The sequence below is a fragment of the Chionomys nivalis genome, chromosome 22 (genome assembly GCF_950005125.1).
Source record: "Chionomys nivalis chromosome 22, mChiNiv1.1, whole genome shotgun sequence".
NCBI lineage: Eukaryota > Metazoa > Chordata > Mammalia > Rodentia > Cricetidae > Chionomys > Chionomys nivalis.
In genome coordinates this window covers 48257399-48282151 of record NC_080107.1, presented here as the reverse complement: position 1 = coordinate 48282151, position 24753 = coordinate 48257399, and the positions used below count along the sequence as shown (strand labels likewise).

At 46.9% G+C, this 24753-nt stretch overlaps 1 protein-coding gene across 14 annotated transcripts in view; it reads left to right on the top strand.

The window, feature by feature from the left end:
• Nucleotides 1-24753, top strand: part of Ralgps1 (Ral GEF with PH domain and SH3 binding motif 1) — a 223701-nt gene that overhangs the window by 88646 nt on the left and 110302 nt on the right. For all 14 annotated transcript variants that reach the window (XM_057755023.1, XM_057755020.1, XM_057755019.1 and 11 more), the window contains one exon: nucleotides 11025-11151. In XM_057755023.1, the coding sequence (XP_057611006.1) occupies nucleotides 11025-11151 (127 nt within the window). The remainder of the gene's footprint in view (nucleotides 1-11024; nucleotides 11152-24753) is intronic.

Sequence of the window (24753 nt, the reverse complement as noted above, 5' to 3'; positions counted from 1 at the left end):
AGGTACCCAGAGGACTGAGCTTCGAATCTTCTTGTGTGCATTGACCTTACTATGAACAATGTTATGACTTGGGGTGGGGGATAAGGGGTGGAGCTTCTTGGGGGAAGACTGAGTGAATAAAATGATAGGAGTAGCTGGGGCTATTTCCAGGTTCTCCTCAGAAAGTTGACCTACTCAGGGGTAAGCAGAACTCTCAGGGAAGCTTGAGTGTATCCCAGAGGGTGCTGTCTGCTGCTGGGGCTGTGGACAGTGTTAGGTCAGAGTAGCATTAGGACTGTGTGGTTTGTCAAGCACAGCTCACTGGACTGGACCATACTCTGCAGTTTTGAATCTATGCTGTGATGAAAATGAGCCCCCATACTTGGGGATCCTGGACCAAGCAATTCCCTAGGACTGCTGTCTCTGCCATCTTTGGATGTGTGCTGACAGAATGCAAAGAACTGTGGTTCCATCCTACCAATTATCAGGAGACTTGGGGCTGCAGTCATCTCTTTTTCTAGGGTATCATTCCACTGTGTCTAAGGGCTGGCAGCCGGGCTGCTTCCCGAGCTACAGAAGACTGCTTGCCAAGGTAGAATGTAGCAAGACATAACATTCTAGAAAGTAGAAATGTAGGGAGAGAAGGCTGTGAACACTGCATGGAGTATAGCCTCAGGATTCCCAGGTCGTTGGGGCAGGGGGTGGTTGGTTCATTTTTGGAAAAGCTACTACCTGACCTTGCTTTAAATCTGTTCCCTGCCACTCAGATGCTTTGTTGATCCAAGGGTAACCTTGGTACAGAGCGTTGGTGAACAGTGAGGCCCAAACCCTTCCTCTTCCCCTCTCAGCTGTTGTCCCCAGACTCTGTGGGAAAGATGAATGGCATGTGATAGAGTGTCCATGTGCTCTGCCACCCTGCCTGCATCCTCCTGCATTCTTCTATCTCTGGTGCCACCTAGCACACACTTGTCTGAACTATCTAGTTCTTAACAGCATTCTCCTTTGCTGTTGGTGTTTGGTTATGAGATTGGCATAGAGATGTTGCTTCTTCCTTCTTCTTGTATTGCTTGAGCTGGGACCACAGGATAGGGAGAACAAGGGATTCCAACAGCCCGTACATCTGGTGCTTTCATGGTCCTTGGTTTTGCAAAAGAGGAAACTGAAGTGGAGTGGCCAAAGATCTTAGAGATGCAAGTGTCAATACCAATGGGACACAGCCTGGTGGCCCACTGCATGGACACCTGTGATGGTGGAAGGTGTAATGACACCAGGTCAGTGCAGGTAGGACTATACATTGCTTACAAAATGCGCTTGAGAAATGTGGCTGGCCCATTGCACATGGCTGGGTCACTGAGCATGTTTTGCCTTTAAAGTGTTGTCCTTGGGAGTGCATTGAAACCCCGGATATCTTGGAAGCCTAAATGGAAGGTGGCAGTGTCTAGGCATGAGAGGAAGCCTGCTGCCTGGCTAAACTATGTGGGTAACCCTTAATACTGGCCAGTCAGGTCATAACTAGGCCACAGAAAGAACTGACTGAGGCTGAGCATAAGCCTGCACACAATAGGATCTAAATAAATGGTGGCTAGATCCATAAACGGAGTCATGGTCAGCCTGGAAAACACAAAAGCAGTGAGTGATTTATTCCAGAGGTGGGGCCACTTTGGAATATTGCCGCCTCAGAACCGTGAGGCCTAAGCAAGAAGCTGTCCCAGCCAACTCTGTTTTCCCAAGCACACAGGAAATCAGCTTGTAGCTCTCATTTATTCTGCAGATGAGATGCCCATCAAATGTCTCTTCCATGCCAGGTTTCAAGGTTTAGGCCTCGTGTTCATGGCTTTCATGTATTCTGGAAAAGATATGCACCGTTCTTGGAAATTGGCACAGAGCTATCAAGAGATGTTGGTTGAATGCATGAATAATGAGCAAGGAGCAGTGAGACAGGAGTAAAATCAGACTATAGCAGGTGTGGATGGAGAAGACACTCAGGGGAGTGCCCACGTGAGGCCCTTTATGTCAAGGCTTGAATGACGGAAGCAGGAGCAGCGCCAGAGGAGAAGGGATGCGGAGAGCTGGTGCCCAGGTATACAGGGAGAACTCAGTGTCATTAAGGGACCTGCATGTCAGTGTGACTGGGCTCATCCTAGGATAGAGGCCAAATACCATTCTAAGTGCACAGAAAGGTTTTTTTTTTTTTTAATAGGAGATGTACACAATCTAGTTACTTAGTCTTGCTTTTTGTGTTCTTTAATCACCACTACTAATGTGTAGAAAACAAATTAGGAAACTTGGAGACCAATGGGGCTGGAGAGATGGCTCAGCAGTTAAGAACTGACTGCTCTTCCAGAGGATCCAGGTTCAATTCCCAGCACCTACACAACTGTCTGCAGCTCCAATTCCAGGGGATCTGGCACCTTCACAGACATACATGCAGGCAAAACACCAATGCACATAAAATAAAAATAAGTGGATCTTTTTAAAAAGTGGGAAGGAGACCAAGACTAGAAACCAGGGCAGAGTCCAGGAACTAAATGGTATAGAGTGTGGCAGGAATCAGAGAACAGAGTGATACACAGTATGTTCTGGAGAGAGCCCCTTGAAGTACTGTGGCTAGATTGTTGAGGGAGGACAGGGTAGAAGAGGCAGCCCCAGGTTTAAGTCTGAACAGCTGGCTAGCTCTGCCAAGATCTCCTTTATAACCAGAATGATCCTGGGAAGAGACTGGCTTATTCCTGAGAGATTTGGGCCATGGGATTTGGGGTTTAAAGTGTCGGGGAGTCACCCATTACATTCCATGTGCCACATGCACGTTCTGCTTGGCCTGTCACATGCTCAGAAAGCTTCTCTCTTTCCTACTAAATGGGTCCAGAGTTTGACTCTCTCTTGCAGCAACAGAGTGACTGCAGATGTCCTTGACATGGAGGAGATCACCATTGTTGCTCCGGGCCTGATGCATAGGCTGTCTCCTGGAGGGCACCACACAGGGTCAGCATTCTCGCTCTCATGTCCAGTGAGACAGGCTCATTGAGTGTTGCACTACAGAGGGCAGTTCCTCATCTAGACCTAAAGCCACTTGGCAGACACCTGAAGCCAGCAGATGTGTGGCATTCATTCCCATGTTTTGGCTCTGACACTAGTTTGTCCAGGAAGTGCTGCTGCTCCCTGTGTCTTTAGAAGCATTATTGACAGTTCCCCGGTGACATGGTCAAGGAGGCGGGGGGGGGGGGGGGGAGCCTGGCTGCCAGTTTCAGGTGGCTTTGAGCCTTGCTTTATATGGAAGTTAAGCCGGGTGAAGCAGATGAGGTGGAAGGCCAAGGAAGGCAATAGTGGAAGCCCCTGGTCACAGCTCCTGACACTGCAGGAGCCTGCCTGGAACTGCTCTTAGAAGTTCTGCATTGGCCCTGAGGATGTTCATGCTTCACCCGTATCTGCCAACAGTGCTGTGCAGCATTGGGCACTGCCCATCCTCTAGATCCAAAAGACCTTTCTCCCCAGGCTCAACCCCACTTCCACTCTCTGACAGCTGACTTCTTTGGTGGCCGTGGCTGTGGAGGTTCAGTGCTCACCTTACTGTTTCTTTCCTTGGTGAATATACCAGCTTGGGGGCTTCAGCTGTCCCTGTGTCATCCAAGCCCAGACCTCTCTCCTGATCCTCATACCCTCTGCAGTGCCTGCTCCATCCAGCCCTCAGCTCTTGTCCTTTGACCTTATATACTCTGCATGTCTGAAGTCAGATGGTGACTGTAGGAAAGAGACAGAGTGCCAGGCGCTCTCTTCACAAACTGTGTTTTGGACCTTTGGGCAAGTAGTAGCTGAGCTAATATGGAATAAGGCCTTCCTTTCCTGTCTCCTGCTATACCGTGTGAACACAGTGTTATATAAACTAGAGCCACGCTAACACACCATCAAGCAGAGCCACACTGCAAGCCAAGAAAGAGAAGTCACCATGGACTAAAAATAAAGGGAGGATTCTGTGCTTGAATGAGAGCGTTGTCAGCATGTGCTCTCAAGCATGCACCTGGGGCGTAACTCATGGACACCAAGACCTAACAGAGGCTTTTTGACGGTGGCACCAAACACCAAATGGTTTCACTCCTCCTTCAAACCTCCAGATTTAAATCAACCTTTTCTAGCTCATCATCTGTTTCCCCCAGAACCCCAAGTCATGTCCATAAGAAAGGCAGGAGCTGGCCAGAGAAGTTTTCTGTTAATATGGCCACAGTAGGCTCATTCTTCCCTTTCATTAGTATTTGCTGTTCATGTTTCTTAGTCTGTGATTGGTACCCTGTTTTCAGGTTGAGCTGAAGTAGCCGAGAAAGTAGAATAAGCCATCAAAATGGTGGCCGTGTGACCTGGAATGGCTGTGACTCTGGCCAAGTTAATTAATAGTAAACTTTGCCAAAATGCAAGTTTCCCTCCCTCCCCTACGTTTCTATTCTTATCCAAAGCAATACCTGCTGTATTTAAACCAAAATGCTGTCCCCTCAAATATTCCTCAGTGCTCCTGCCTCCAGGCCACTTCTTCCTTCTGTGGCTTCTGGAACCTCTCCAGGACCCTCTGTGCTGAAGACCCCTTCCTCACAATGGCTTTGCTAGCTCCCTTCTGAGCTTCTTGAAGTGTGTGGACCTTCCATGCGTCTGCGGGCCTTCTCAGTGCTCAGCCCTGCTGAGCATGTACAGTGAGTGTCAGGAGGGAGACCTTTTTGTCGCCCAGTTCTACATTGGAGTCTTATAGGGACTCTTCTCGTGAAATTGCCGTGAGTAGAATAAAATAAGTAATAAATTAAATACATGATGAAAATTATCCCATGAAAGTCTAAGTATGGTATGTATGTAAACATCTGTAACTGTGTATATGTGACTGTTAAAGGATTATTTTTCAAGATAAAATCCTGATTCTTAGAAATGTATATTGAGTACTTGCCAAAGATTTGCTTTAATTCTGAATTAAAGAGAAACCAGTAAGACATAGGAACTGTGTCCCTGAAGCCAGTGGACCGCGCATTCACAGCCTAGCAGAAGTGCTACAGGCATTTCAACGTGGATGTCAAATTCATCAGGATTTCCAATATGATTGTCAGTGGTATCCATGAGACAAAACTTACTTTCTGTGGACAGAAATTTATTTACATGGCCATTTTATAAGTTAGTTTCTATCTGTACTCAGGCAAAGGCAACCAGCACAATACCACTACATTTTAAAGTCCAGCTTTCCCATAAACGCTGTCCATTGTGGCTGATGTGTGGCACTGGTGTGTGACTCGGCAAGCTTTTTGTTTTTCAGAAGTAGATACTAAATAGCCAGAGGTTAAAGAAAAGGTACTTTTTAAAAATTACCCCAGCTTAGTTCCTTGTTGATTCCACACTGAGCTCCTGCATCCACAGGCAAGCATTCTTCCTACTCCAGCCAGTGGCAGACACTGGAATTGAAGTTGAATTTGGAGCCTTTCTTTGTTTGTTTGTTTGAGGGTTTTTTGTTTGTTTGTTTTTCGAGACAGGGTTTCTCTGTGTAGCCTTGCTGTCCTGGAACTAGCTCTCTAGACCAGGCTGGCTTTGAACTCGTGGAGAGCCCTCTGCCTCTGCCTCCTGAGTGCTGGGATTAAAGGTATGCACCTCCCCCTCCCAGCAATGGAGTCAGTTTAAACATGTCTGGAGAAAAAGGCTCTTTATTGATAATAAACTCACATATGAGGAAATATTTTTTTTTTCCCTCAAGGCAAAGAAACACAATACTAATGTCCTTATAAATTGAAATTCAAGGAGGGACTTTTCTTTTTTCCTCTGTAGAGTTAGCCTCCAGATTTGAGCTGCTTTACCAGAGTGGGAGGAGCTCTCATGGAGTCTGAAACAGGTGTTGCACACATGGCCCTGGGGGCATGAGGAAAGCAGTTTATGTCCAGGACATTTCTCCAAGGTCTGGGACCCTCCTGGGCTTTGACTGTGTGCCTCTGAGTCTGTTGTCCGTGGAGGGTCACTGGACAGTGTGGAAGTGATTAGTGCTGGATACATTTTACCTTGTAATTTGAGCTTCACATTGTGAAGGGGTTTGGATTTGTCTCAGTGCTGACAGTATGTAACCCTGCTTCCTGCCTTTGCTATAGAGGCTTCTGTTGTGTTGACTTTTTATAAAATAGCTCTAGGGTTTAGCTTTAAGTGTGATGGTTAGTTTTCTTTTGTTTTTAACACACCAATTTCTAACTTTGCCTATTAAGCTGTTCCTACCTCCCTGCTTTCCTAGCCTCTTCATCAATTGCTCAGCTCATTTATGCTGGAATTCTTTGTTTAATTATAAGCGATTTTAGCAGCACAAATTTTCCTTTCAGTATAATTCTGTCCAAATAATGGGTTCAACCCACTGTGTTCTCATGTGTCTTATCAGAAATCCATAGTCTTGGCTTTTATTACCATTGTCACCTGAGGATTATTGAATGCTTAGAAGTTTCTAATGAACCTGGTTTTCCCATCATCACTGTTATCTTTTTCTCTACTCTTTTGTGTAATTGCATTTCAACTGCACTCCTTCTTTGGGGAGGGGCCTGGGGGCCCTGAGGAGGGAATGAGGGAGGAGAGCAAGCTCGGCCAGCACCACTCTACCCTCCTAAGATTCATTTACTAAGAGAAACACAAAAGCAGCCTCGCATATCTGGGCGGTGGTGGCACACACCTTTTCTCCCAGCACTCAGGAGGCAGAGGCAGGTGGATCTCTGTGAATTAGAGGCCAGCCTGGTCTACAAGATCTAGTTCCAGGACAGCCAGGGCTGTTACATAGAGGAACCCCTGTCTCGAAAAACAAAAATTAAAACAGACGAAGCAAAAGCACCCTCACAATAAGTTGGAATAATGGTGAGTATGGATGATGCCCAACCCTCCTCCACTTGGCCGTGTTTCAGAGTCGCAGCCTTCCCCCTGCAACAGATATTTGGCATTAGAGTTGTGACTTTGTAGCCAAAGAGATGAAAAAATACTTTTAAATGTCCTGGTTTTATTCTTTACCAATTCCGTACTGAGCTCCTGAGTCCTCTGGCTGTCCAAGGCTGTGAGTTTTTTCTTAATCTCCTTCCCTTACCTTGTTCCCTGAGCACAAATGGCTGCAGTATAAGCCTGACTGTCGGTAAGCAACGGCTGGATATCCTTACATGTAGTTCTGATGGCTTTTTCCTGAGGCTTCTTATAAATGCTGAGATCTAAAGGACCCTTAGTTCATGCAAGGGTCGCAGTTGCTGCTTCTACCTGTAATAAAAGTTGAAAACATGTGTAAGTAAGTGCTGCTGCTTTCTGAATAAGCAAACCCTATTTTTAGAACCTAAATATGAAAAGAATTTTTATCAGCATAATACATGCACATTAATTTAAAAAATCACCAAATACTGAAAGACTTATTGAAACCCTAATACTTCCTGCTTCTCCACTCACTGCCCTTTCCACTCCCTCCCTCCCTAGAGGCAACCCTTTAGGTTGGTGGTTTCTTTTTGGAGTTCTGGCCACAGTTCCACCCCTGTGTGTTCCCTACAGTTCCTTGTTCCACCTACTTCAGGTAGTGTATATGCATATTTAGTTTTCTAGATCCAGCCTTCACCTTCCTCCCAAACCCATCACAATAGCTCAGCCATTTTTGTTAAATGAGTAATCAGGGTCTTAAGGACTAACATTGTGTGAGCAGGCAGTACTGTACAGTCAGGAGGTAAACCAGGAATACTCTGTGCTTTCTTGAGTAATTTTTTATCTGGTCATTCCAATTCTTTTTCTTTTCTTTTTTTTTTTAAGTTCCAGAACAGTGAATTGTCTCAGCAGGTAAAGACATTCAACTGAGTTGATAACTTGAGTTCAATCCCAGAAACACATGTATTCTGTGTCATGCATGCCCCTCACACACAAGTATAAAAGTTCCCTTACTGAATTACCCATCTAGTCCCTAGATTCATATGTAATCTTAAAGCTGTTCATTTTTATTACATATACCATCCCTTGTGCCACAGATGTGCTACCAGGCAGGTCTTCTGCTGAGCTGGTCCCTGTGGACCAGTTGTTCTTAAGGCCTGCAGCTCTTCGGGAATCCTAGAATTCCTTTTACTGTTATTGAGTAGGACCCACTGACTCTTGTGTCCTGTGTCCTCTTTTATCTGGTCCATTCCTTTATTTTAGTAAAGGAAATTCTCATGTAGTTGTCAAATGCATCATGGTAAAATCTGCTGAACTTCTTCATCTTAAAACAACTTGAGCAATCTGATTATAACCTGATTTCCTTTGTTGACATAGACTGGAGCCATTGAGGGAAGTTAGGAAGATCCAGCCTTTCTGAGTGTGTGTGTAGATCCAGGGAGGATGACAGGCTGGCTGTATGAGGAGAACCCCACAGTCTGACACACTACTCAGACTGGTATTGATTAGGCTGGTAGGTAGGCTGAATATGGCAGGGAACACAGGCAGTGACCCAGTTAGGACCAGAGAACTAGCGGTGTGGGCTCTTGGGGCCAGCATGGCTCAGCCTCATTTGAGTGAAGGCATCAGGATTTGTTTGACATCTGGATGAATGTAGATGACATGAAGAAGTCAGTGGGGTTCTAGATTGCATCAGTTAAGAAAAATCGAGGTGTGTACATCCCTTTAAACACAGTACTTGGGAGGCAGAGACAGGTTGATCTCTGTAAATGTGAGGCCAACCTAGTCTATGTTGTGAATTCCAGGACAGGCAGGGCTGCATAGAAAAACCCTGTCCAAAAACAAAAACAAAAACAACCCCCCCCCCAAAAAAAACCCAAAAAACAAACAAACAAAAAAAAAACTTTCTATAACAAGGAAGATGGTCCCTCTTAACTCCACTCTGGGACACACAAGTTCACAAGGCGTGTGGTTTTCTGCTCTGGGTGTGTATTATTATTCATCTGACAGATTTCTCAAGCGTCCAATTCAAATACTGCCTCTCACTGGGCATAGTGGCACATCCCTTTAATCCCAGCACTTGGGGGGCAGAGGTAGGTGGATCTCTGTGAGTTCGAGGCCAGCCTGTTTCATAGAGTGAGTTCCAAGACAGCCAGGGCTGGTTAGTGAGACTCTGTCTCAAAAACAAAACAAGAAGAATCAAATGCTACCTCTCTACATGCTTTTTTTTTTCAGCATTAAAAATACTATGTAATTTATGTGCATGGGAACTTTATCTGCATGTATGTGCACCACTTGCATGCCTGGTGGCCAGGGAGGTCAGAAGAGGGCATTGCAATCCCTTATGACTGGAGTTACAGATGGTTGTGAGTGGCCATATAGATGCTAGGAAACAAACCTGTGTCCTCTGCAATAGCAGCCAGTGTTCTGAACCATGGAGCCATCTCTCTCCAGCCCCAGTATGTAGCTCTTCTTGATGGTACTTCTCTTGCTGATAGTTCACTTGCCATTCCTTGGGTTCTCAATTTCTATTCACCCACTTGCTGTACTGCTTTAAAATATGTCTGTTCAGCCTCTCCATAGAACACTGGGTCCCAAAGATATATGGACAAGTCACCTACTCCTAATAATGATGAACCTGAGATACAGGCAGCACTCCCGGCTCCTTTATGTCTCTGGTTCACAGGCCAGCAGAGCTGTATGCATCAGTGCTTTTCCACACATCAGCAGTGGAGGACAGCATCATTTCATGCCCACTGTTACTGTGATGAATAGCCTGAAGCAAGCCAGTTAAGCAGAGCTGCTCCTAGCATCTGTGTAGTGTCCCTGCCCTTGTGTGTCTTGATTGTTTCCATGGGAACATAAAAGCGTGTTTCTCATTCCATCTGCTTCAGCGCTGGAGAAGCTGATGGGAATGACAATAGCCTCTACCTCTCCTATGATGTATACCTGCTGTCACTGCCCAAAATCAGTGGGCTCTCTCATGGCCGAATCATTATTGTCTCCAAAGACTAAAGAAGGAAGGATCTGATAGAGCTATCCTCAAGCAGCCTGGGGCTCTGTCAGACACCAGGCACCACCAGAGAGTGGGATTTGCAGGCTGAGGTTCCAGGAGCTGCACTGCCTTCCCTGTTTCTCTGGTGCTGACAGCCATTGTTCTACTTGTCTCTGCTGCACAGGGGCTGTTGGACACTGGCCTACTTCAGTCTGATGGACATGGCAGGTCTATTGGTCAAGGTCCTTACATGGACCATTGGAATCTCAAGACCAAGCTTGGCCAAGGACATATCAGGTCTAAGGCTTCTCTTCATTTATACTCTTAGCCTTTAGCCATTAATCATTGACCTTCAACTTCAGAAACTGTAATTGGGAGAAATCCCCACTTAGTCTCATGCTGTGCCCCAACCACACATCCTGGTGGCCCTCCCCAACCCCTCTTTCCTCAAGGCCATCGCATTTGAAGAGTCATCTTGCCATTTCACAGCACTAGACTTTGGATCCAGTGTGAAGAATAGCTTCACTGTGAGTCCTCAGCATCAGGTTTCAGACTTCCAGAAGGTTCAGTGTGCACACTGAGCCATCCTCTCTCCCAGGTTCACACACCAAGTGTGCAACGACCACAGAGGTTGCTTCTTATCTCTGGTGTGCTTGCTCACCCTGAGTCTCTTAGTCGGGTGCTGTGTAGATGACTGCTTATGGAGAAGAAGGTTCTTTGTGTGAGATGTGACCCAGGATGTGGGCAGTCTGGAGGAGAGCCCTGAGTCCAGCCATGTCCTTGCGGCATGTCCGCTTGAGTCCTGCGGCAGTTGATAGCGTCTCTCACCATGAGGCGTTCTGTGGAAGAGACTGGCTAGAGCTTTGGAAAACCCTGCTGGGGACATGGCCAGTTTGCTTCATTCTCCGAGCCCTGTGCTGTTGTGGAGTATCTGTCCCCACAGAGATGAGTGCCATGTGCGCATTGAGTGGGGAGTGGACAGCGTAGCTCCAGGGTGTGTCTTCCTTGTGAGACTGGAAGAACGGAGACTGATGCTGCCTTTGAAAGTCTTTACTTCCATCAGAGTTTGACATACTGTGGACACACACGCCCTTGGTTACAGCCCCATCTCCTGTCAGACTTTCTGATTTATTTCTTTTTCCCTCACAGATAGTATGATTTCTTTTCATTCCAGCTTTTGAATCGTAAAGACAAGACCACTTTTGAGAAACTGGACTACCTGATGTCCAAAGAAGACAATTACAAGCGAACTCGGGACTACATCCGAAGTCTGAAGATGGTGCCCAGTATTCCCTATCTAGGTATGAGTCTCTGTTGGCTTATTTTATTATTATTTTTCCAAGTGACATGTTCAGTGCCAAATAAGATGTCTTTTCAGTTTCTAGTTGAAATGTTTCCAGGAGCAGTGGGGATCATGGGTAAAGGAGTCATTTTGGTTGGTTCCTTGGGTTGGAACAGTCTATTGATGCTTTCCAGGATAGGAACACTGGTGAGGTGGAAACAGGGATGCTCTGTACATACACCTAGGCTCTGATGACCCCAGTCTCCTGGGCTGTGAGGCCCCAGGCTCCTCGGCTGTGAGGAACACGGGCTTCCAGGCTGCAGCCCAATGGATCATGATGTCCACAGCAAGCCTCTTGCTGGTTTATGCAGATCCTCCCACACAGGGGGAACCCAGGTTGAAACCCTCTGTTCTAGTTTTCTGAGCCTTATTAATATGTCTCATAATATTTGTGCAAATGAAATTCTAGTAACAACTGCTAAGTTTTCCAGTCATAAAATATTATGTGCTCATTAGCAGAATTGGAAGGAGGAGAAAGTCTCTATAATTATCCATTAAAAGATATTTTTCTGTGTATCTCACTCTTTTTGGCATGTGTAAAAAAAAATCTGTACTCATCTCAGACACCTCATGTTGTATGTGCTTTTCTGTCCCGCGGCTCATCCCTTCTCCTGGAGTTGTCAAACTCCTTTCCTTCTTCTCTGCTGCCCACTCCTCAGTTTGTAGTTTTTGTGATGAATGTCCTTGTGCCACAAACACTTGTGCATTTGTTCTGATTGTTGCTGTGTAACCTTCTTGGAAGGGCAGGTAACTAGATCTGTACATCTGTACAAAGTACACCGCAAAGGTTGTTTTTAAACAAGGTCTTAATGCTGCTGCTGCTTCTTTCGTTGCCCTCCTCTCCTTCTTCTTCCTTCTTTCTTCTCCTTGTTCTTGTTCTTTTTGATTTTTCAAGGCAGGGTCTCTCTGTAGCCCTGGCTGTACTGGAGCTCTGTAGACCAGGCTGGCCTCAAACTCAGAGATCCACCTACCTCTGCCTCTGAGTGCCTCCCGGATTAAAGGTGTACGCCACATGCCAGGCAGGCATTTTCTTTTCAAGTCTATTTTTCTTTTCTTTTTATTGTGTCAGTTTAATACGTGAAAAAATGCTGTCTGTAGTTTGGTCTTCAAGGGGAAATCTATCCTGTTCTAATCGGAAGCAGTTTTGAAAACCAGGAAAGGAAGGGCTTCTGTAGAGGAGACCCCTGACACTCAGGGGTGGTAGAGTCCTTACATAGACTGCTGGAAACTTCTCCCGCTAGCACTCTGTACTTGGGCTTTCTGATTCTCTGGAGCCATCTTACAGTTTGTTTGTTTGTTTTTAAAGTAGGAAACTATCTATTTGATCCAACCTTTCAAAATTATTAGCATGGTGGGGTTTTTTTTTTTCCAGTTAATTTTTGATTGTAATGTGGCATATAATTTTCTCTTATAAATATGAACTTTTCTCTATATGTGGTTATATTTATTTAATTTTTGAAACAAGGTCTATGTAGTCCTGAGTGTCCTGAAACTCACTGTGTGTATACTAGGCTGTCTGCAAACTCAGAGATCCAAATGCCTCTGCCCCCTGAGTATTGGGATTACAGATGTATTTGCTTTTCGTTGCCCCCTCCCTCCTCTTCTTGTCTCTTCTTTTCTCAAGTTCACCCTGTCAAAGTTTGTCTGTTGGTCTTCCCAAATAATTAAATTTTAGATTTTGGATTTTTAAAAGTCAGTCACACTATCTTTCTGCTTTGGAATTTACTGCATTTTCTTAATTTAGGGTGTGTTTTATCTTTCTACATTTTAACTCCACTGAAATTGATGATAAAGCATTGTAATGTTTTAAATTGGCAATGATTTTTTTAGTAATACATAAAGATATGCCTTATAATCAGTGACATTCTGATTTGATGGAGTAAGGATATATATAAGTATATATAAAAAGAATATATATGTATGTATGATGTATGTATGTATGTATATCTCATAACTCTTTGACCATGGTTTGGAGTTAGTATTTTAAACTGCCTACCTGACTTTGTCCAGTATGAGAGGCCTTGCTTTTTTCTCTTTCTCTCTCTCTCTCTCTCTCTTTTTTTTTTTGGCCTGTACAAGTATCTTTATTCTCAGGTGACATGACCTTATCAAGTAGATTTCAAAAAACAAAGTTGTATGAAATAAATTAAACAAAGCTTCAGGACATGGGATATATACAGAAAGAGCATTGTGCTTTCACAGACTAACAGTGAGTAATCTACAAAGCAAACCAAGAATTCTAGTTTTAAAAAGTGCAAAAATAATAACATGTTTTAAAACAGAGTTTGCAAGTAAAAGACATGTATACGGGAAATTATCAAATACTCTTGATCTCTTTCTCTTTTGTTCCCCCTCTGTAATTCTCTCCTTTCTCCACTCTATTCTGGCTTTCTATAAGCTGTCTTGTGTCTGTATTTGGCGGCTGTCCCAAGAGGGACAGCATGCTCACGTGCATAGTTCCTGCAACTGGCCCCACTTTGCAGGACTGTCATCTAGGAGCAGAATTGGTGGCACAAAGGTGGGGAGCACCGCTGCCGTGTGGCTCAGGCAGAGCAGGTGCTGGTGTGGTTAAGAATGGAGCTCCTTCTTTCCCCAGCTCTCTCCTTGGTTTTTTTTGTTTTTTTTTTTTTTCTGAGATGTGCTTACAGATGTTTTAGGCTAGCCTTGAAGTCACTGTGTAGCCAAGGATGGTTTTGAACCCCTGCTCCATCTCACAAGGCCCATTTTTCTCTCGGAGTCATTGTGAGAGCTATTGTGTGTCGCTGGCCTCTGTGTCTCGCCCTTTGCTGGCCCTTTGACTGTTATCTCACCACATGATCTCAATAGCCAAGGCACCGTGGTTGTCGGGGTCATGACTGGAAGGTGGTGGAGCCAGGGCTGGGTGCACGTGGAAGCCCATAGCTCCTGACACTGTTGCTTGCCATGTCTCTGCTGTTGAGGTAATTATTTTCCTACCCATCCCTGTTGAGTCTCTGGCTTGGAGCATGGTGTGTGACGTAGATGAATTGTTCTGTTCTTCCTGTGACACATCTTGTTGCTGGGGTTTCCTAGGCAGCCTCTTCTGGTCACGGTCCCTTTCTACTTGACAAGTCTGGACAGACGTGGCCGTCCTTGCTCCGGATGACCTTTCTCTAGCAGAGGTTCCACAGAGGCTCCCTGAGTCCTCTGCTTGCCTATACAGCGTGTCTGCTCTGGCGCTGAGTGAACCCTTCAAGTGGCCATGTTCCTGCCCCTTCAGCCTTCCGATGGCTGCAGTCCCCATGACACAGTTAAACTGCACTCCTCATCATGACACGGAGCAACCATAGCAAAAACTGGGCCTACTGCTTCCTGCTCTCAGGACAGAGACTGACCATGGGCATTTGATCATGTGCAGAAGAGAACATGAAACATGACGTACTGAGGCTCAGTGGATCCATCTGCCCTGATAAGGCTGGGGGCTCCATCTGCTGTCTGACGACCATGGCAGGCCCTGCCTATTGGATCCTCTTGAAGAGCCAACCTGTGTGGGGTGGATGTGTTTATCTAAATGGAAGCAGTTACGTAATTCCTGGAAAGGACAACACAGGAAAAAATGTCAAAGCCATTTGTTTCTCCTCTGGAAGAGTCTCGTTGCAGGTCTCTTCTGGAAGGGGGGCACTTGGCCAGTCCCTGATGCTCCAGGTTCCACTGATCACGCCTGCTCTCTGCTGCTGCAGGTGTCGGCCTCTATCTCCATGGCTACATCTCCTTTTATAACAGTGGAGTACCTGTGCCTGGTACTTCTCACAGCTGTGTCTGTTCCATGTCCCTGAAGATGGCATCACTGGTCTTCACCGTTGTCCCTAACTTAACCCTGCTCTCTTGCTCCAGACTTCAGAGACAACTGGATACACTTTCCTATCCCAAGTACCCTATAAAGCATGATTTAAAAACCGTGGAGGGGCTGGGCAGGGGTGGCACATGCATGCCTTTAATCCTAGCACTCTAGAGGCAGAGTCAGGTGGATCCCTGTGAGTTCAAGACCAGTCTGGTCTACAAGAGTTAGTTCCAGGACAGCCAGAGCTACAGAGAAACCCTGTCTCAAAAAAAACCAACCAACAAAACAAACAAAAAATAATAATTAAAAAAAAAAAAAAAACCACGGAGGGGCTGGGCAGGGGTGGTACTTGGGAGGCAGAGGCAGGCAAATTTCTGTGAGTTCAAGGCCAGCCTGGTCTACAGAGCAAGTTCCAGGACAGGCTCCAAAGCCTGTCTTGAAAAACAAAAAACAAAAACAAACAAACAAACAAACAAAACCACTGGGGGACTGGAATAGTAGCTCAGTGGTTAAGAGCATGAATGAAGGTTTGATGCCCAGCACCCACATAGCAGCTCACAACCATCTATAACTCCAGCTCCAGGGACCCAGTTTTCTCTTCTGGCCTCTGAGGCTTCTAGACACAAACATAGTGCAGAAACGTATAGGCAGCAAAACACCTTTACACATAAAATAAATTTTAAAAAATTAAACATTCAGAGAAAAACATATTAAAATAAAAGGGTCAGGGCTGGAGAGATGGATCAGCAATGAAGAACACTGACTGCTTTTCCAGAGGTCCTAAGTTCAATTCCCAAGAACCACATGGTGGCTCACAGTCATCTATAGTGGGATCTGATACTTTCTTCTGGCATAAAACTGTACATGCAGAGCATCATATACATTAAATAAATAAACAAATCTTTAAAAAACAGAAAACAAACAAAAAACCAAGACTTTGAATTAGTTTCTTCCAAACTGTGAAGCAGTACAGGGGATAGGCTGATTGTTTGTCTCTAGGTTAGTGTGACAGCACTTCCCCTAAGCACCCGGTTCCCAGGAGGTGTGGGAAAGAGCGCTGGAGAATGGCTTTACCACTTACTTCTGAGTCACTGCTTTGATCTAAATGTATTTGGTTTTGCACTACTTATTATTCCTTCTAGGAAATAACTAAATAAAATTAGGAATGTGATGGATTCAAATCCTTTGCGCTGATCTCGAAGTACCATAGCAGTGTGGAAAATTGTGATGTCCTGACAGCCCTGAATAGCGGGGACACTGAAAAGTGTTTGGGAAACGTACCCAGACCTTGAGTGTATGAAGGAAAGTTCTAGAGCCTGAGCTACTACTTCCTTCAAACAAGCAACCTCTGCCATTTGGAAAGTAAAAACCTTTATTTTTAAATATAAATTCTAACATTTAGAACAGAGGCAAGTTCTTTGCAAGCAACTGGGTCAAACTTCCAGAAACTGAAAGAACCTTAAAAAACAAACATGCAAACCTGTGTCCTTGGATGCTCAGTATCTCCAGAACAGCAAGGACCTCGGTAGGCTCCCAGTGGAGTCAGTCACACCACACAGACAAGTCCCAAGCACCAGATGTGTGCAAAGACAGAGGTGTGACCTGGGCATTATGAAGGGGGAAGCTGGTCTGGCGTACAGGAAAGGTTTTCCAGTGGGGAGTGGAGCCCTGAAGGATTCACTGCCTGATGTAGCATAGGAGGGTGAGGGACCCTGACAGACAACTGCTTATGCGAGAGCTCTGAACTGGGGAAAGCTTGTTTGGAAGAAACTCTGGCTAGAGAGTCAAGAATGAGGGGGGTGGGAGGGTGTCAGAGGAGGGGGCTGGATGAGATGGGGGAGCAGATCTCTGATAGGCTCGACAGTAGGAGTGGGGAGCCTGGACAGTGCCCTGGCTGTCTGGGGCAGTGGGGACTCGGAAGACTTTAAGCAGAGATATTACTGGATTTGCGTTTTGCATAAATCTTTGTGACTTTATCCCAGAGTAGCTTCCCGGAAGTCTGGCTGAAGGGTCACATGTGAGTGTATGATGAGTCACTGCCATCAGAGCAGCAGTGGGAAAGGCCTTTCCAAACTTCTCCTCTGAGAACAAAGCCTTAGGAAGACCCAACACATGGCCAGTGAGCACAGCCCTCACACCTGATGGAGACCCATAGCCCAGCCTAGCCTTGGGCTTTGAGAATTCATGTCTGTGTTAAGAGAACTGTGGTTGAACGAGTGAGCATGGAACAGGCAGTGTAGACAGTGCCAGCAGAGCCGAGGCACACAGTCGTCTGAGGAGCTGTTACCCCAGTGGGGGCAAGTCCAACAGCAGCATATCAGAAGTGGCTGTGGGGGTAATCAAGCTGACCCCAAGTTGACCAGCATTTTGGATAGTCTTTTCTTTTAATGTCTAGCAGGAAAAAAAAAATTATTCCACACACAGGAAGCCCAGCCCTTTTCAGTCCCCACCCCATGTTTTTCAGAGACTCCCCCAGGAGCAGTCATTTGTTCCGCAGCTCCTGCCTAGCCTAACCTAACTCTAGCCCCTCCCATTCTGCTGTTTGTCCAGTTGTCTCCTGCCTTCCCAGCCTGGCTCTCTCTCTGGCCCTGGGGCAGGCAGTCTTCTTCTCAGCTAGGGCAGCAAGTCTTGAGCATGGAATGGGGTATCAAGTGCTACAGAGAAGGCCTAAGCTGGATTCGAGGATGGGTGTGCCCTAAGTCATGGCCCTACCATTCTCTTCACGAAGCTGTAGGGGTCTGACTGCTGTCCTCCCTGTCTAGCTAGGAGCTGTTTAAACACGTTCTCCCTTCCTCAAGACAGGTGGAGCCTGCCTGGGATCCAACAAGCAGGGAAGTTCTTCCCTATGACCCCAGGCTCAACCAGACAAATGATCTCAAAGGTACTTTGGCATGCAAAATGCCCCAAACCTTTCCCATTATTCTGTGGTAAGTTGCATATTGTTTCAAGTCACTCCCTTCTAGAAGGGAGATAATTACCTTCAGTTGTTCAGTCTCTGGGTTTGTTATCTTAAAAATTAAATTTCTCCAGGACGTCACAAAAGGCCAATGGATATTATCAAATATCCCCAGTTTGTGAATGAAAATACCCCACAGTTTGCCCTATGGCCTACACAGCATCACAGGCCAGGTAGATATCAAGTCTAACTGAGCTCCTGCTGGGGCTGGGGTTCCACCCAACCTTTAGGACTTTAGGGTGTGTCCTTCGTTCACCACCTCTATCTCTGTGAAGATGAACAGTGGTAGGAAACTCAGGTCCGGAGAGGAGCCTCCAGGACAGGTTGGCTCCCTGCCAGGCTGGGACAGGAGGGAGAATTGCCATCAGCTTTGCTCTGAGTCAGGTTTTCTCTGAGCCCACAGAATGAGCTAAAGGTTTAAGCATGCTGTGCACAAGAGACCTGAGTTCTCACTGGGTACCCATGCCCTGACTTCCTTTGGCCTCTGAGTCTCCAGTGGGAAAGCAGCGTTAGTAGCAGTCACAGAATTCACGTGACAGGCACTTGACGTTGGCTGTCTCAGAGTCACCCAACCCTCCTTGCTCTTGGGCACTATTTTTAGCTTATTTTGCAGCTGCAGGACATGAATAAAGTCAACAATGAATGGAGTGACTCTTAGAGATTAGATAAAGAAAGCTCGCTCCTCCTTACTCTCTGGGGTTACTCATCCTGCAGGACTCCAGTCGCCCTGTAGTCCTACGGAAAAGCCCTCTGTGGCAAAGAAACGGATTCTGCTCAAGAGTTGAGCCTTCTTCACATGAGACCTCGGTCCCAGCTGCCAGTTTGCCTGATGTGCCGCTAGAGACCTGGAGGCAGAGGCATTTGTCTCAGACATGCCCATGTCCCACTCTACAAAAACTTGGAGATGATAACATCTTCTTGTTAAAAGCCACCAAGTTTTGGGGTGTTTGGAGACAGCATTGAGGAGGTGAGGGTAAATGGTCATTGCACAGCCTCTATGCACCTCACTTTGATGGCTCTTTGTTGCCCTGTCAATATTGGAACAAAAATGAACTGTGACTGTGTGAAGTTAGTAGGGCAGTGCTCAGCCTCTCCCCCAAGCTGGCTCACAGGGTTGGACAGCTCTACAGGTAGAGGGAGTGGGTGCCACTTGCAGCCCTGTAAGGAGGAAGGTTTGTGGGAATGACCATTAGGGTCTGGAAAGATCTGCTGACCAGTGTGTCCTGGGCTCTGGGCATATGAGGAGAGACTCCATTCCCACATGACCAACCGGAAAGGCTGTACCCTGGGAGGGCACTGGGTGCCCACTCTAAATTATTCTTTAAAAGCTACTGCTTGTTTTGAAGATCAGCCACACTACAAAGAAGTTTATAGAGCACAGTGTGCAAGCTGCTCTGCTCCTCCCAGAGGCTGCTGCCAGAAGCTGGGTGCACCCATCCACAGTCCACAGCCATCAGGGGACCATGGTGTGACCCTGTGCTTTCTGATTGGATCAAGCTTTTCATACTTTTCTCTTTGTGCTCTGTGCGTTTTTCTCTATCCAGTGTCATAGATCCAGTCTAATAACTACAGATATAGGCTCATTTGAGAAACCGTGATGTTTCTGTTTCCACATCCACCGGTAGCACAGTGGGGGCACTGGTCGTCTGTGCTTGTCTTTGCCTGGCAGAGTATTCATTAGCACAGGAACTCAAGGATGGAGAGGGGCTTCTTTTGGTCCCGGCTGCCCGGCTAGCTTATACCCAAAATAATCACACAGAAACTGCATTCATGCCGGGCGGTGGTGGCGCACGCCTTTAATCCCAGCACTTGGGAGGCAGAGGCAGGCGGATCTCTGTGAGTTCGAGACCAGCCTGGTCTACAAGAGCTAGTTCCAGGACAGGCTCCAAAGCCACAGAGAAACCCTGTCTCAAAAAACCAAAAAAAAAAGAAACTGCATTCATTTAAACACTGCCTAGCCCCATTAGCTCTAACTTCTTATTGGCTAATTCTTACATCTTAATTTAATCCATTTCTGTTAATCTGTGTATCACCATGTGCCGGGGGCTTACCGGGAAAGATTCAGCATGTCTGACTCTGGCGACTCCATGGCCGCTCCCTCACTCTGCTTTCTTCCTCCCAGAATTCACTTCTGTCTCCTCCGCCTACCTAAGCTCTGCCCTGTCAGGCCAAGCAGTTTCTTTATTGATTAACCAATGAAAACAACACATAAACAGAAGGACCTCCTATACCAGGCTTCATGGCAGCTGCTCTTTGGAAACCCTCTGAGGAGACAGCCATTGTCTGTCACCTGTAGCCTTCTTTTGCACTCCCCTAGATACTCAAGCCTTCTCAGAAGATGTTCAGACTCCAGCTTAGAGTTTAGGTATTTCCAACTTCTCTGACAGATGTTATTAATTGTGGTGGTTTGCCTAGGTATGGCCCCACACAGTTATGTGTTTCAATGCTTGGCCCATAGGGAGTGGCCTTGTTGGACTAGGTATGGCCTTGTTGGAAGAAATATGTCACTGTGGGGGTGGGCATTAAGGGTTTATATGCTCAAGCTAGGTCTAGTATAGTTTTTCTATTTGCTGCCTGAGGATCAAGATGTAGAACTCTCAGTTCCTTCTCCAGCACCATGTCTGCATGCATGCTGCCATGTCTCACCATGATACAGTGAACTAAATGTCTGAAACTGTAAGCCACCCCAATTAAATATTTTCCTTTATAAGAGTTGCTATGCTGGGCGGTGGTGGCACACACCTTTAATCCCAGCACTCAGGAGGCAGAGGCAGACGGATCTCTGTGAGTTGTAGGCCAGCCTGTTCTACAAAGCAAGTTCCAGGACAGTCAGGGCTATTACACAGAGAAACCCTGTTGAAGAAACAACAAAGAAACAAGCAAACAAAAAAGAGTTGCTATAGTCATGGTGTCTCTTCACAGGAGTAGAAATCCTAAGGCACTAACCTGCCCCACCTCTTCTTCTTGGTTACCTGTCCCAGACCCTTTCCCTATGTGCCCTGCCCAGCATTGCCTATGGAAAGCAGGCTGGCCTAAATCCTTTCCTGGAGCTGCTCAGCACTGTGGACTTTGAGGGGGGTGACATACTTCTTGTTCCTTTCTGTCACCAAGATGAGATTACAGACCTCTGTCATCACACAACTCCCAAAAGTTCTGGTCCCTCCATATGAGCCACCCACCCAGGCTCTGGCCTCTGCCAGCTCTGCAAAGTCTCCAGGCAGATGTGAGCGAGGTGCATTCTCCTGTCATGCTATGTCCCTCAACTTCAGGACACAATGAAACACGGGGAAGGGGGGCATGCCCTAATCAGCTCGTGGAACTAGAGTCATCAGAACCGTCATGGAGGTCAGCCAGCTGGATCATGGACATGGGACAGTTAGGGACGGACCCCACATGGAAGTGCTTTATGAGACAGTGCAGATTGGAAGGCTAGTCCACACCTGGGCTAAGCTAGGCCAGGATGCCCCAGCTCTAGATGACAGGGACTTGGATGTGTCTGTAGCAAGGTACCGTGAGGTAAGGGTTGGTTCTGGGATCTGAGAGTGTGCAGTTAGTAGACCAAAAGTCTGGTGGTGAGATAAACTAGCATAACTAGGATCCAGTTACTAAATGATGCAGACCAACTATAAATAGTGCCAAAGGTCAGGACTGCTGAGTCTGTAGGATGTAGGACAACTGGCTCTTTGATTCTACTGGAAAAAGAGAAGGGCAAGGCCAGAGACTTTCACCCTGGCAGAGTGTTGGAATGCCCAAGGAACAGCAACACCTCTTCCATCACTGCTCCGTTACCCTCCTGTGCTGAGGTAAACTGCACAGAGGTCTATGGCCTGGCTTCCTCACAGTTGACCAGCTGCTATTCCTATTCTCATGCGCATCAGTGATGGGAGGAATGAGAGCCACTGTAGTCCCTTCTTCCTTGGCAGTAGAGCTGTGTGCTATTGAGGCCTGAGCTCAGGAATCCTACTGTCTTGTGCATGCATTCAAGTTCTGAGTGAGATATACATCACTTCCATTTCTGAGCCTCAGATTTCTGTGTTGAAGAGAGGGTAATTACAGAGTCCACTTCTCTGCAATAGACAGGAGATGGCATTAGCCTTAGCCAGAACAAAGTATGACTCGATGACTTCTGCAGTGGGCACCCTCTTGCTTCTCTCATCTGGAGAGACCATTGAGAGTCCAGTGCACCTGTGAAGAGCAGACTGTGGCCCTTAGAACACTGCTCGGTGTCACGTCAGCAGAGGAGGGGCTGGGGACTAGGACTCCATCTGATGAGTAGCAACATGGTGTCCATGTAGCTGGTATCCTGGAGGGGGTAGGGACTAATAGCAGCTAGAGAGTGATCTAAACATTTTTACTGGGCACCTTGCCTCTGATCTCTCCTCTGAGAACCTGGGAACATCATCCCCTAGTTCATTCCTCCCAGCTGTGCTCTAAGGTAGCATTGGTGCTGATACCCAACCTGGCCAGCTGCTTCCTCTGCCCAGGAGTTAGCATTGGAATGCAGAGATGCCGACACCTGTGCTCAGGATTGTTGCCTGGCATTATGATCCTAGACAAGTGATGTGAATAGAGATGGCTGCCCCTGAGAAACTCAGAAAGAAACCCCACAGGAAGGAGAGAGAAGTGGAGCAGAGAAGGCTCCTCCTTGCTTCTTGAAGACTTCCCAGGCAGTTTCTGGTTCCTGGTCCTCATAAGATACCTCACGTTCTTATGTAACCTGCTTATGAAATGAGCTGAACTCAGCTAGGTGTAAGGGGAAGCCAACCTCATCTTCCCCCAGTGTGCCTTTCGAGCCACCTATATGGATTTTGTTTTTGTTTTTTGTTTTTTTCCCACTCACCCTGTCCCCAGATGAAGCTGAGAACTCAGCAGCCCTTAGCCTCCTCTAGCAGTACCCTTGCTCCAGGCAGTTCTGTGGAGAGTTCAGGTCTGACCTCCCAAAGCCTGGCAGCTTTGCTGGCCTGCAACCTGGAAAACACGAGGTGAGCTTCTTTGCTGGGTTTTGCCAGTCCCACTCCTCCTCTCACCAGCCATCTTACAGTGTTCTCTGGCCCTTGGGTTGAGGGTGGGGAGATGTCTTCTGTGGTGGCCTGGTTTTCATCCAGAGCTTGTGCTGGGTTCAGACATGCTGCGTGGTCACCCCCTCACTGTGGTATTTCCTTTCCTTCTGGGTACCTCCAGCTCCTCTCCTTGAAAGTGGATACTGCTTCTCCACTATGGCCCAGCTTTCTCTCGCCCCTGTCCTCCCATGTCATCCCCTCCTCCCTGCCTTGGTGCCTGGAGTCTTAAGTTTAGGGTCTAGTCCTCCAGCAGTGTCCCTGCTCATTCTGATATTTCCTGTTGCTTGACTTGGGGTGAGGGGCCCCTAACTGCCTGCAGTCCTGGAGGACACTCCCTCTCTGAGGTCTGTTCCCTCCATGAATGCACAGACCCTAGGAGGGCACTGGCTAAAGCTGTAGAGGCTGTTTCCAGACCCCTTTGCAGAGTGTCTCACACTGGCTCTGGAATGTGTGGAATGTGCGATGCTAGGTGGTCATTACTTGTCTTAGCCCCTGGACTCTCGGGTAAAACTGCTACAGTTGGGCACTCTTTGACACACATAACAGTGCCCTTTGCCTCCTATAGATTCTCTTACTGTAGCAAGACTGGGATTGACCGAGTATGGGAGGTCAGAGGGGACCCAAACACCAAAGGGCCTGTGCATTCACACCACCATTTCATCCAGAATCCTGAGGACCTGTGTGCTCACACCACCATTTCATCCAGAATCCTGAGGACCTGTGTGCTCACACCACCATTTCATCCAGAATCCTGAGGACCTGTGTGCTCACACCACCATTTCATCCAGAATCCTGAGGACCTGTGTGCTCACACCACCATTTCATCCAGAATCTTGAGGGCCTGTGTGCTCACACCACCATTTCATCCAGAATCCTGAGGACCTGTGTGCTCACACCACCATTTCATCCAGAATCTTGAGGGCCTGTGCGTTCACACCACCATTTCATCCAGAATCCTGAGGGCCTGTGCGTTCACACCACCTCATCCAGAATCCTGAGGACCTGTATGCTCACACCACCATTTCATCCAGAGCCTGAGGGCCTGTGAGTTCACACCACTATTTCATCCAGAAGCCCAAAGTTGTTTTTAGTCTTGCTCAGAAAAGCAGCCCTAGGGGGATGAGCTTCTCAGTGCCACTCACTCAAGTGGCATTGCTGTTCCAAGGACTGGCTGAAAGCAGGAGGAAGGTGGACCTTCTTGCCCTTCATCCATATCTGCATATAGATGAGCCCGCCAAGGAGAAGGAACTCTGCACTGTCAGAAATTGTGTGACTGTGGGTCTGGAAAGTCCCCATCTGGTGAGGAAGTTCAGAGTGCAGTTCTCTGGCTGGTCAGAGCCCAGGATGCTGCCTGGCTGCATATGTGCACTCAGAGCCAGGCCCTGAGCACAGCCTCATCTCCTGGCTAAAGTGCTGCTAGTGTGCTGACCTCCTCCCTCCTGTTTTCCCTTGAGAGAACAGGCTGGGCATCTCTAAAAGCTTCCTTCCAACATGTGGTGTGAGTAAGATTTGGCTTGAGGACTAGGGAGATGGCTCAGTGAGTAAGAGCAGTAGCTGTGAAAGCAAGAGGACCTGAATTCAAGTCCTGAGTACCCACGTAAAAGCTGGGCAAGACTACAACTACAGGAGATGGGGACAAATTAAGAACTGATGTTCAGTGCCTGTCACCCAGTGCCTTCTGGTGACTTCTCTTGGGACTTTACTTGCTCTTTTGTAAAGTTGGAATGCTGACCCCCTATGAAAAAA